The 13,027-nt window shown below is 39.3% G+C and overlaps 2 protein-coding genes and 1 long non-coding RNA gene across 4 annotated transcripts in view; 1 reads left to right on the forward strand and 2 right to left on the reverse strand.

The window, feature by feature from the left end:
• Nucleotides 1–279: 279 nt before the first annotated feature.
• On the reverse strand, nt 280–1,389 carry LOC120351181. Its single transcript, XR_005571219.1, has 2 exons — nt 964–1,389; nt 280–779 (listed from the first exon to the last, which is right to left on the reverse strand). It is a non-coding gene; the product is annotated as an uncharacterized LOC120351181 (long non-coding RNA).
• Nucleotides 1,390–1,724: 335 nt separating this feature from the next.
• LOC111056673 (tRNA wybutosine-synthesizing protein 2 homolog) lies at nt 1,725–12,381 on the reverse strand. Of its 2 annotated transcripts, none has more exons than XM_022344063.2 (3): nt 12,169–12,381; nt 11,725–11,852; nt 1,725–3,254 (listed from the first exon to the last, which is right to left on the reverse strand). In XM_022344063.2, exons 2-3 carry the CDS (start codon nt 11,758–11,760, stop codon nt 1,815–1,817), a joined length of 1,476 nt encoding a protein of 491 aa, XP_022199755.2. In that variant the 5' UTR covers nt 11,761–11,852; nt 12,169–12,381; the 3' UTR covers nt 1,725–1,814. The 2 variants fall into 2 exon arrangements, with proteins under 2 accessions (XP_022199755.2, XP_022199754.2); XM_022344062.2 differs by having other exon boundaries at nt 11,991–12,180.
• A 19-nt stretch (nt 12,382–12,400) lies between these two features.
• LOC111056674 (glycylpeptide N-tetradecanoyltransferase 1) overlaps nt 12,401–13,027 on the forward strand; it is a 34,902-nt gene continuing 34,275 nt past the window's right edge. The window contains exon 1 of the mRNA XM_039432782.1: nt 12,401–12,600. Within this exon, the coding sequence (XP_039288716.1) occupies nt 12,527–12,600 (74 nt within the window). The 5' untranslated portion in view covers nt 12,401–12,526. The remainder of the gene's footprint in view (nt 12,601–13,027) is intronic.

The following is a 13,027-nucleotide window of genomic DNA, read 5'->3' on the forward strand; positions in this document are numbered from 1 at the left end:
AAATCTTCGAATAGTAGACTTGAGATGCGCGGGAACACTAGCGTCAGGTGATCAATTTTCATAACGGCAAGGAAAGTTGTGTGAGTGCGCCACACCAGATTTTTATTATTAGCAAGGTCTATAAAAACCTCTATTTATAGACCTTGGTTATAGGAATTATCATTATTCTGACATATCACCTGTCATTTGAGTGATACTCAAAATGTGATGTACCATGGTGACGATTGTGAATAAATGGATAATAGGAAAACTAACTGCATAATAATATTATAAACCCAATCATTTTTGAAAGAATATTTTTTATTGCTTAAAAGAAAAGTTCTCATGACAAATAATTCTTTCTCTTCTTTACAAGCTAGTTTTCACACAGAGGCCCGGTTGCACAAAATCCTGTTGAATTCTAATCGTGATTAAAATGTCACAAGCACCAATCAGAGAAGGCTTTCTTGAGAAGAATGCTTCTCTGATTGGTTCTCGTGGCATGATTAAAATTTAACAGGCTTTTGTGCGACCGGCACAAAATCTATTTGAAACATAAATATGAGGCCAGTTAAATAGAACAATTTATTACACAATTTACCTTGAATGGTTTGTAGTAATATTAATAGATCTCATAGTGATATTATGGTAGAAATCCATATAGACTAGAAATACTTGAATTTTTCACTGATTCATTCTAAAAAAATCAAGGTACTAGTTTCAGATGTTACCGGTATATAGTACACCAAAATTTGAAATAAGGCCAGTTAAATAAAACAACAATTTATCACACAATTTACCTTGAATGGTTTGTAGTAATATTAATAGATCTCATAGTGAGATTATAATTGAAATCCATATAGACTAGAAATACTTGAATTTTTCACTGATTCATTCTAAAAAAAAGATACTAGTTTCCGATGTTACCGGTATATAGTACACCAAAATTTGAAATAAGGCCAGTTAAATAAAACAACAATTTACCTTGAATGGTTTGTAGTAATATTAATATATCTCATAGTAATAAGTTTGGTAGAAATCCATATAGACTAGAAATACTTGAATTTTTCACTGATTCATTCTTAAAAAAATTGAGATACTAGTATCAGTTGTTACAAATATCTGGTACACCAACACTTGTACCTTGATTCTTCAACAAATGGTTGGGATAAATTCAAATCATTTTACTCAATAGGTCTGACTTGATTAGATTTTTTTCTTAATCAATCTTCTCAACAAATTTTCCTGATTCAATTAGTAATCAACAATTTAATCCTTCAAAATTCTTCTATAAATAAATTATTGTGACGAATTAAAAGCATTTTTTTTTGTAGTTGAGAAGTTGATATTGTGGTAATTATTCATATTGGATGAAAAAGACTAAGAAATTGTCAAAAACCACAGATTAATTGATACTAAGAAAGACCGGTTTCGGTTATTACACCATTGTCAATCTCTGATAAACTTCAACTCAACAGAGTTTATCAGAGATTGACAATGGTGTAATAACCGAAACCGGTCTTTCTTAGTATCAATAAATCTGTGTTTTTTGACAATTTCTTAGTCTTTTTCATTCAATAAGAATTAAAAGCATTTTACTCAATAGGCCTGACTTGATCAGAACTTTCTCAATTCTTCCCAACAAGTTTCCCTGATTCAATAATTAGTAATCAACAATTCAATCCTTCAAAATTCTTCAATAAATACATGGTTGTGACGAATTCAAATGATTTTACTCAATAGGTCATACTTCATTAGAATTTTCATTCAACATTTCACAACAAATTTAGCTGATTAAATCTGTAATCAACAATTAAATCAATCATCTTCAAAACTCAGGTCGTCGGTCTACACTCCAAATCAATCACCATGTGTTCAATATATGGAGCATAGGATTTAACATGATGCACATTATTCACAGAAACAATCCACGGATTCCTGTGGATTTCAGATAGAATCCTGCCGAAACAATGTGTAGTATGTAGAGCCCAGATGAACCATTCATACTTTTTCCAAGACAATCCACTATTTGTGTCTTTGATTAGCAGTAGATCCACTTTTTTCTCTTGAAAAATTTGGTTGATTCTTGAGTTATCAAGGGACACTGATGTATTTTGAGAAATGGTTGCAGTATCATCTAGAGAAATGGATAAATTTGGGTTAGTTTGAGGAATTATTGCAGTGTTATCTGGGGAAACTGATTTAGTTTGAGGAATTGTTGCAGAATTATCTAGAGAAATGGATATATTTGGTTTAGTTTGAGGAATTATTGCAGTGTTATATAGGGAAACTGATTTAGTTTGAGGAATTGTTGTAGAATTATCTTGGGAAACTAATATATTTTGATCAGTTTTATTTTGGGAAACCAGTTTGAACGACAAATCATTAAGGGGAAAGTTCGAGGGGGACTTGATGCCTAGTCTATCAAGTATCTTCACACATGTTTCACATTTGAAAACTGCACACACATGTGTGTGATCTTCACACTCACAATCTCTGTCACCTTGTTTCGTGTTCACATTTTCGTGTACATGCAACACTCCACCAGTATCTGATTTCAAGGCTAGACAGGCAACCTCCCAGGAATCCCTACTGGTAGGAATAAGTCCTAGGTTGACTCTATCCGCGACATTTCTAGGGCAAACTAATCGATTGTCGCCTTCATGTATTGTGCACTTATGGTCGACTTTGTTCAGTTTTAGATTTTGTTTCAGTGATTGTATGGAAGAAGGGTTCCATTCACAGGCATGCAGATGTTGGCAGTTGGATTTCACTAGGAAGGGCAGAGTGAAATACCCGATTCCCGCGAATAGGTCGACGATTGTTTCCCCCCTACAATCCAGCTTCGCCACACGGTGTCTCTCACTCACATTACCTCGACTGAACATACATTTGGTCGTGTCCCACGTGTAGATTACACCGTTATCTTTAAACCGAACCAGATTTGACTCCCCAAAAACAACTCTGACTCGTGGTGTACGAAATTTATCTCTCTCAACACTCCCCTTAATAGCGACGTTCGCCACCCCAAAAACATCGGCCACAGTTTTCCAAAGTTGAGCGCCAGCTTTTGACCAGTCGCCATCTTGGAAGTGCTTCTCGTTGAAGAGTACACAGTTGTCGAACTTCTCCCAGGAGGTGGGGATTTGGGCTGCTAGTTGTTCCCGCCACAGCCCTAGGCTGAGCATCAGTTTGGTGACCCTTGAACGGAGGATTTGTTTTGAGTTTAGAGCGGTGGATGTGCTACGTTTTGTACCGATCTGTGGTTCTGGTATCTGTGAATAGAATAAACAAATTGATATTAACTTATGAGGGCTACCCTTAGGGCCGGTTTCCGAGCTCGGGATTTAGTCAAGTTCTATGCTTTAAACAGCTGGAGTCAGAAAATTGGCTTTCCGAAATGGGGCATAGTCGCAGTCTATGTTTAGAAAATTGAACACAAAATAAAGAGAAAATAGTGTACAGTTTCAGCTATTTTGAATTATTTAGGAATGTTTCATTTCGTCAAGGGAAAACGTTTCCAATTATAGAAATGAGAAAACAAAGATTATCATAAAAACTGTGACTATGCCCAGTTTCAGAAGGACAATTTTCTGACTCCAGCTGTTTAAAGTCTAGAACTTAGGCTCAACTCACACTTAAGCAACTCAGGTCGAGAAGAGACTCGACTCTAGTCGAGAGCATGTGTTTTCAAATGGTGACACTCAGACCAGTCGATTCTAGTCTCCGCGACTGTCACCATTTGAAAACACATGCTCTCGACTAGAGTCGAGTCTCTTCTCGACCTGAGTCGCGTAAGTGTGAGTTGAGCCATAACCAAATCCCGAGCTCGAAAACCGGCCCTTGAGGTTTTAATAAAAGGTACTTATATTTTCTATTTCCTGATAAACAAATTTATTATTTCACCTGAATACTAATAAAAACTCACAGAAATTTATACAAGAGAATGAAAGATAATACATTGATGTTGTCAATACCACTATACTTGTTCAAAAATAATTTAAATTACAAAACCAGGTTTCATGGTATCTGTGAATAGAATAAACAAATGAATTATTCATTTCCTGAATGCTAATAACCCTACAATAAAAAAATCACAGAAGTCTATACAAGTGGAATGATAGAAAGAATAATATATTGATGTTGTCAATATCACTATACTTGTTCAAAAATAATTTAAATTACAAAACCAGGTTTCATGGTATCTGTGAATAGAATAAACAAATTATTATTCATTTCCTGAATACTAATAATCCTACAATAAAAAAAACACAGAAGTCTATACAAGTGATTGAAAGAATAATACATTGTTGATGTTGTCAATACTACTATACTTGTTCAAAAATAATTCAAATTACATAACCAGGTTTCATGGTATCTGTGAATAGAATAAACAAATTAATTATTCATTTCCTGAATACTGATAACCCTACAATAAAAAAATCACAGAAGTCTATACAAGTGGAATGATAGAAAGTATAATACATTGATGTTGTCAATATCACTATACTTGTTCAAAAATAATTTAAATTACAACACCAGGTTTCATGGTATCTGTGAATGGAATAAACAAATTAATTATTCATTTCCTAAATGCTAATAATCCTACAATAAAAAAAACACAGAAGTCTATACAAGTGATTGAAAGAATAATACATTGTTGATGTTGTCAATACTACTATACTTGTTCAAAAATAATTCAAATTACATAACCAGGCATCATGGTATCTGTGAATAGAATAAATAAATGAATTATTTGTTTCCTGAATGCTAATAACCCTACAATGAAAAATCACATAAGTCTTTACAAGACGTGATTGAAAAAAAGACAATGATGTTCTCAATACAAGTATATTACCATAGAGAAACAATAGCATAAGTAGATATCCCACGGTATAGGGCGTTTATGTCGCAACTTTTACTGTTATCTCAAGCCTATAGTTCACGTAGTTCTTTCCCATGAAGCTTTATGACACTGGTAGTCTCTCATATTGTGCCGTTCATACACTCTTACCCGGTCAAAACAGAAAAAACGACAATAATCGGCTTGAGATATATCACGTACACCCTGAGTAGCTTCAGAGGTGGGTGATTGATACCCAGGTGTTGCTCCTGGATGACTTCGCTCAGTCGTAATGTGGGCGGGGAAAGGAGGCAAGTCGAAGTTCCTCTTCCTTCTTCTTTGATCCTTAGCTGGCGTGAACAGCACCTCCTGGTGCTTCTGACGGCGTGAAGGTCGCTCTCTTCTCTGATGACACCACTTTGATGTAATCTTGTATCGGCCTTACGGCCTCGGTTCCGCTCCAGTGAAGTAGGAAAAGGAAGGACAGACAGGATAGGGACGGCAGACAACGGTCCGCTGTGCCCTGGGGAGAAGGAAGAATAGGGACGGCAGACAACGGTCCGCTGTGCCCTGGGGAAATGGGAGGACAGGGACGGCAGACAACGGTCCGCTGTGCCCTAGGGAGATGGGAGGACAGGGACGGCAGACAACGGTCCGCTGTGCCCTGGGGGAATGGAAGGACAGGGACGGCAGACAACGGTCCGCTGTGCCCTGGGGGAATGGAAGGTCAGGGACGGCAGACAACGGTCCGCTGTGCCCTGGGGAAATGGGAGGACAGGGACGGCAGACACGGTCCGCTGTGCCCTAGGGAGATGGGAGGTCAGGGACGGCAGACAACGTCCGCTGTGCCCTGGGGGAATGGGAGGACAGGGACGGCAGACAACGGTCCGCTGTGCCCTAGGGAGATGGGAGGTCAGGGACGGCAGACAACGGTCCGCTGTGCCCTGGGGAAATGGGAGGACAGGGACGGCAGACAACGGTCCGCTGTGCCCTGGGGGAATGGAAGTCAGGGACGGCAGACAACGGTCCGCTGTGCCTGGGGAAATGGGAGGACAGGGACGGCAGACAACGGTCCGCTGTGCCCTAGGGTGATGGGAGGTCAGGGACGGCAGACAACGGTCCGCTGTACCAGGAGCAGGAGGGTTGTGAGCGGAATGCTGTGGACTGGGGCTCGTCCGGCGTTTAAATACTCCCCCAAAGTGGAGGGGATGGAGTTGTGCCGCCGTCAGAGGCGGTGGAAATCTTCTCAATGCGCGGAAGATGATGCGCCATCGGTACCTTCCTTATCTCCGCGGTCGGCTAGCCTTGCTGATAGCCGAGCGCCTATCAATAATATTATTTATTATTTTCTCGTCACAATTTTACTTTGTGACACCCACTCCTACTTGGGGGGGGGGGGTGTTCGGAGCCCTCTATGGCACCACCTTAAAAGGCGTGAGCCATCTAGGCATCACCTTAAGAGGTGTACACCTCCCAGGCATCACCTTTAGAGGTGTATGCCACTCACTATGATCATCATCTACACCCGGTCCACCAGGTACATATTCACATCGTCCATCTGGAAATTGGACTTTTATGCGTGGCTTGCCAGCCGTTTACGCTTACCAGGTGTTGAGACTCGGTGACACAACACTGGATCCTTATTCCTTGAGAGTCCTGGTCTGGGATCCTGGGACTGTGAGACTACTTCCTTGATGGTCAAAGACTGTGTGGCTCTTCTACAACCATATCAATGGGGTGTGGTACTAACTTTTCCACATCACTCTCGGAGCTACCACTTGTATTGGTGGCTGGGGCATGAATCGTGGCCTGCCGTTCATACTCAGTCATCTCATCCCTGTGATCCATCACAATGTTGCCCCAGGATTCTTGCCTTGGAATATATGACATCTCTGCCTTCTATCAATCAAGGCATTGGGTTCGACTCTGTTCAAACAAAACTGCATGAATATCCTTTTGTCGCGATCCTTGTGTCCTGAGATTCGGATTGTACAGCTGATATTGTTGGGACTGCTGTTGTCTTAGTCCCCAATAAGAGAGATCGCGACACTATTAGCGGACTTGCAGGATTCAGTTGGGGAGGATCCCACTCTACCTCTCTCGTGAATGTGTGAATATTACCCTGTTTTCACGCATAAATTCCATGCCTAATAGCAACTCTTGTCCAAGTCCATCCAGTATAGACGCCACTAGTGGAACTGTGATTGTCCTATAGTGACATTAGTTGTCAGCTTCCCATTTAATGGGGTGGATCGTCCATCAGCTAATATTGCGTGGTGATGAGTTGGTACCTCCTTATCATCCCTATTTTTTGGAGAACTTCATAAACCTCATTACTCATATAATTAGCTTCAGCGCCACTATCTAGCCCGACACTTTTTACCTCCGATTGTCACAGTAATGAATAGTCTGTTGTCCCTTGATGACTCTTCAATCACAGGAATCCTGTGTGCCGTTCGCATCACTGCTGTCTTGTTCGGAGTTTTATTCTCCTTCTGCACATCACAGACACATATCAGTGCTCTCTTTCCACTCCTTTTACATGGTGAATATCGGGACAGTGTGATCTCCAGTGCCCCGGTCTCTTGTATTGCCCACACATGGGTTCAGACTCACTAAGAGATGGTCTGTTACTAGTAGGGGTTATAACTGTCTCAACCTTGAGCCTTGTAATCTTTTTCGTGTCCTCAATCATGTGAACTCTCGAATTCTGTCTATTCTGTTTCTCCTCTGCTTTTATTTGTTCATACTCCCTCGCGAATTTTTCCAATTCGTTGATACTATGAACATCTGATTGCCGAATATACAATTTGTACCGTGGGAGGAGATTCTTATACACTCTCTGTAATTTATTTTCGTCTGTGAAACCTCCTCGACGCCTCATGAGTGTCAGTACATCTTCGAGAAATTCGTCAAACGACTCACCTTCCTTTTGCTTCCTTGTCTGGATTAGATTCTCGAGGTCCTCCTCATAGGTAAGTGGGTAGTAGCGTGATCTGAAATCTGTCACAAAATTGTCCCATGATTTCCACTTGTCACGACGATTACGCATCCATAGAGTAGCTTTACCAACTAGTAATTCAGGTAGCGCGACTAGTAGTGGTTGCCAGTGAGCCATAGGCTTGTTGTAGCTCGTCTAGCTTTCTAAGAAGCTGGGAGCATCTGATTGGCCGTCGAATGACAGTCTCCAGCTTCTTACTTTGTCACATACCGCCCCTGGGTCCATGAGGGGGTTTGTGTGAATATTGGTTGTAACCTCAGTATGGGTACCTGTCACCAAGTGTTTAGTTTCCCCACTGCTTCCACTCATTATGCCAGGTCTTGGGCTGGGATAACATACAGCCATCTTCTTATGTTGTTCTACTAACAACCTTCTCAACTCGGCAAGTGTTCCAGATGACACTATGCCCCAATCTTGTAGAAGATTAAAAGCTTCATCCTTTTTCAATCTATAGATCCAGGAAACTCTGGGGTCGGCTATCACCTCGGGGTTTATGTCTTCGACCGACTGATCCTCTATCAGCTCCTGGTGCTGAGCATCTAAAACAGCCTCGCCTTGTTCACTCATGATGATTCTCACTTCGTTGCCTCGTGCCCCAAGTGCGGGCGCCAATCTATCACGTACACCCTGAGTAGCTTCAGAGGTGGGTGATTGATACCCAGGTGTTGCTCCTGGATGACTTCGCTCAGTCGTAATGTGGGCGGGGAAAGGAGGCAAGTCGAAGTTCCTCTTCCTTCTTCTTTGATCCTTAGCTGGCGTGAACAGCACCTCCTGGTGCTTCTGACGGCGTGAAGTCGCTCTTTCTCTGATGACACCACTTTGATGTAATCTTGTATCGGCCTTACGGCCTCGGTTCCGCTCCAGTGAAGTAGGAAAAGGAGGACAGACAGGATAGGGACGGCAGACAACGGTCCGCTGTGCCCTGGGGAGAAGGAAGAAAAGGGACGGCAGACAACGGTCCGCTGTGCCCTGGGGAAATGGGAGGACAGGGACGGCAGACAACGGTCCGCTGTGCCCTAGGAGATGGGAGGACAGGGACGGCAGACAACGGTCCGCTGTGCCCTGGGGGAATGGAAGGACAGGACGGCAGACAACGGTCCGCTGTGCCCTGGGGGAATGGAAGGTCAGGGACGGCAGACAACGGTCCGCTGTGCCCTGGGGAAATGGGAGGACAGGGACGGCAGACAACGGTCCGCTGTGCCCTAGGGAGATGGGAGGTCAGGGACGGCAGACAACGGTCCGCTGTGCCCTGGGGAAATGGGAGGACAGGGACGGCAGACAACGGTCCGCTGTGCCCTGGGGGAATGGAAGGTCAGGGACGGCAGACAACGGTCCGCTGTGCCCTGGGGAAATGGGAGGACAGGGACGGCAGACAACGGTCCGCTGTGCCCTAGGGTGATGGGAGGTCAGGGACGGCAGACAACGGTCCGCTGTACCAGGAGCAGGAGGGTTGTGAGCGGAATGCTGTGGACTGGGGCTCGTCCGGCGTTTAATACTCCCCAAAGTGGAGGGGATGGAGTTGTGCCGCCGTCAAGGCGGTGGAAATCTTCTCAATGCGCGGAAGATGATGCGCCATCGGTACCTTCCTTATCTCCGCGGTCGGCTAGCCTTGCTGATAGCCGAGCGCCTATCAAATATTATTTATTATTTTCTCGTCACAATTTTACTTTGTGACAGATAACAGTAAAAGTTGCGACATAAACGCCCTGTTCCTTGGGATATCTACTTATGCTATAGTTTCTCTATGATATTACTCATCTATTTCACTATCCATGACTAACTGCAAGTTAATAATTCGTTTTGAACTATTTGTGACGACACTACAGTCTAATTTTTGAATATTAGTTATTAAAAACTAATAATCACATGTGGAGCGCTTTCGGATCTTTAAAAATCCATTTTCAACACTGTTATTTTTTTCAACATTATTCATAGTGTTGAAAATGGATATATTTTTTCAACATTATTCATAGTGTTGAAAATGGATATATTTTTTCAACATTATTCATAGTGTTTAAAACGGATTTTTTCAACATTATTCACAGTGTTGAAAATGGATTTTACACGTGATTACTAGTTTTAATAACTAATATTCAAAAATTAGACTGTAGTGTCGTCACAAATATTTCAAAACGAACCACTATATTTACTACAATCTACCAATAAATTAATAGAATTCAAGGACTTTTCAATCGCTTCTCTAAGCACCTATATAGACATCTTCTGGTTCTCTCATAGAAGGTTCATAAAATGTTGAACAATCTGTTTTGAGTTACCTTTGTTAATGGTAATTATTATTAATTAATTGTGTTTTAATAATAAGTTACTTGTTAACTGAACACTTTATCAATGAAATCGTTGCTAATGCATTAAAATTAGAATCCTCTACCATACCATATTGTTTCATTTTAGTTTATTTTGATTTTACATGAGTTCTATGTATGATAATTTCATTCTTCCTGAAGGAGACATTGTGGTATAGTGAGGTCCACGTTATAATGGCAGTGTTTGTTTAGCATTGGTATCCTTGACTATCATTCAACAAAGCGGATAGCGCTATCTCTTTCTCACTTTGCTCTGTTGCCAGATCGTCTTCTAACAATGTAGAATTAATAATTAATTATTAAAATATTTCATCTTAACTATGAAAATTCTTTATGAAATTATAGAAAATATAATTTCTTGCTAATAAAATATAATAGATTATTTTAAACGAGAATGAACAGTTAATATTACATCAATAAAGCTGTATCAGATACCGTCTATAGAAGGCATTGACAAGATAGAGAATCGGCAACATTGTTCTCCTATCTTTCTCCACTGTCATTATAACGTGGACCTCACTGTAGCATTTATTGATCATGATTCAAACAAAATTGTATCACTTCTTGAATATTCCTCTAAATAGTATACTTTCTTTTCTCAATATGCTACTTGTTTTGTGATTGTAAGATTTTTTAAAACTGTATCTTTCTATATTTTATTTTAATATTTTTTCTATTCAATTGTATATCGTTTTGTGAAAGAGACAAAATGGGGTTACCTGTTGTCTCCATGAATAAATATTTGTTCAAGAATCATTCAATTACAGAACCAGGTTTTATGGCAAAATCCGCCACACGTTCAGCTGTCGATGTGGCAGGTGTTGCCATGAAACCCGGTTCTGTGTAATTTAAATGATTTTCGAACACAAAATAGTGGTATTGACAACATTGTCGTCTTATTTTTTCAATTATGGAGAAACATCAGAACATATCTTCCCATACAATCGACTTGATTTTACCTACAGTCATATCTTAAATCCATTAGGCAAATAAAAATCGCTTGCTTGGCCAACATTCAATTCGATTCTTAACCAATCCATGACCAGCTTGTGCTGGATAGATTGCTTCATAGAAAAATTAAAAACAACCGAGTCCACACTGATTTTTGAATACTTGGAATGGAATTTACAGATAGTATGTGTCAAAATTTCTAGAATAACCTGCACGGTATCTATGTTGTGAAAGTACTACATTCCCAAAATAAAGGCTCCTCTCTCAACTCCTGCCAATCGTGGTCAAGTGGCCATTATTGTCCAAACTTTGTCATGTCAACAATTGAAAGTTATTTCATTCTATTCTCCACTAGTGTGTAGAAAGGCGTTTGCTCTTGTAGAACCTGGAATTCAGTAAACTTGTAATTTTCGTTTGGGAGGATAATAATTCAATAGTTTAATAACTGCTGTTGTAAGTTCCAGCTTATGTTATTTAAGGTGTCTCCAGTGTGGCTGTCTGGTGATTCAGCTTAATTTTTATAAAAAAATATCTTATTTTAGCTGTCTCTTAGCTGCCTTACTGGTGTCTCAGCTTGATATTTATAAACAAACAAAAAATTGAAAAAATATAGCAGGAGCTATTACCTCATTGTTCATAGCAATAAAATCACTTTCAATCATTCTAATCCTGGTTAAATGGCTGAGTTTGACAGATAAAGGGAAGGACGAGTCAAACAAGAGATTGGAATCTTCAGCATCCACAACTTTTTAAACTGAAACAAAAAACAATGTTTGCCTTTAATCCTAATTACTATACATATTTAACATTAGAATATTTTCACTATTGTTTTTCAGAATAATCAAGTCAATTTCATAAATAAAAACATGGTAAACGTCATTTCTATTCTTACCTACAGATTGGTACAGAATTTAAAATTATAAACTCCAATCCAAATACTAGTTATACCATTGTCAAAAATGCTTTATGAATGATTTATTCAAGATATATTTTAAACAAGTACTTGTGTTAAATAAAAAAATAAAGAACAAAACATGTAAACAGATTACAGAATAAATAAAGATTCTAACCTCAAATTAAATGTCAGTTGTCAGATTTCATTTCAACGCCACCAAGATTGAAGCTACCTCTGGCAATCTCTTTACTTGAGCTTCAAGACATTCAAGAACGTTGCTGTATGAATATTCTATTTTTTATTTCAAGGATTGAATATAACATAGATGTTGTTCTAATTTATAGCTTTATCCATGTACAATATTTTTATAGTCCATACAACTTTAACTAAAACCTAGAAGGCAGTTGCATTTCCAGCAAAGAGCAAATTTCTTCTTTATCATCTTCATCTTGCCTTGATCCCTTGATGCTTTAGCTCAGGCAGGGTCCACTTGATTATAATATTTCATTGATTTGACCAAAAAGTACACCGAAATGGATATGGAATTTGAAGCTGACAAGAAAGAAAATAAGGACGAAGCACAAGAAAAGGATAATAAACCAAAAAGGTGAGTAAAAATTTTTAAATAATCATTCTTCTACACAGTCTAGTACCTAGCCTATTAACCCTTCGTATAGTTCAAAAAGCTGCAAGTCATTTTTAGTTTTTGATTATTTGTTTTCCTGATTAATAGTAAATAATTAAGCATATCATCATTCCATAACCATTATTATGTTTGTTTCTTTAGATATATTGCTATGCTATTAACTTACATTTCTTTTGATTCTAAATTGTAACATGAAAGTCTAACCTATCTTAATAGGATCTCCTTGAATTTTATGGTGCTAGTGGAAGCAGTATCACATTTAAATCATTTTTAGAGTTACTTTCACTTAATTTTCTTATTTACTTTCAGTTTTATAATAATTAAAATTTTATATTAAACTTTGTCGTGATATGTAATTTACTCAAAGCAAAACAAAATAATATAGTGT

This window comes from Nilaparvata lugens, chromosome 1, assembly GCF_014356525.2.
Source record: "Nilaparvata lugens isolate BPH chromosome 1, ASM1435652v1, whole genome shotgun sequence".
Classification (NCBI taxonomy): domain Eukaryota; kingdom Metazoa; phylum Arthropoda; class Insecta; order Hemiptera; family Delphacidae; genus Nilaparvata; species Nilaparvata lugens.

Excerpts from the sequence above, each read along its gene's own strand:
- LOC111056673 (XM_022344063.2), bottom strand. The coding sequence starts at position 11,760 with ATGATTGAAAGTGATTTTATTGCTATGAACAATGAG. Across the intron at positions 3,255-11,724 it reads TTATTGCTATGAACAATGAG|ATACCAGAACCACAGATCGG; the intron begins GTAATAGCTCCT and ends TTCTATTCACAG.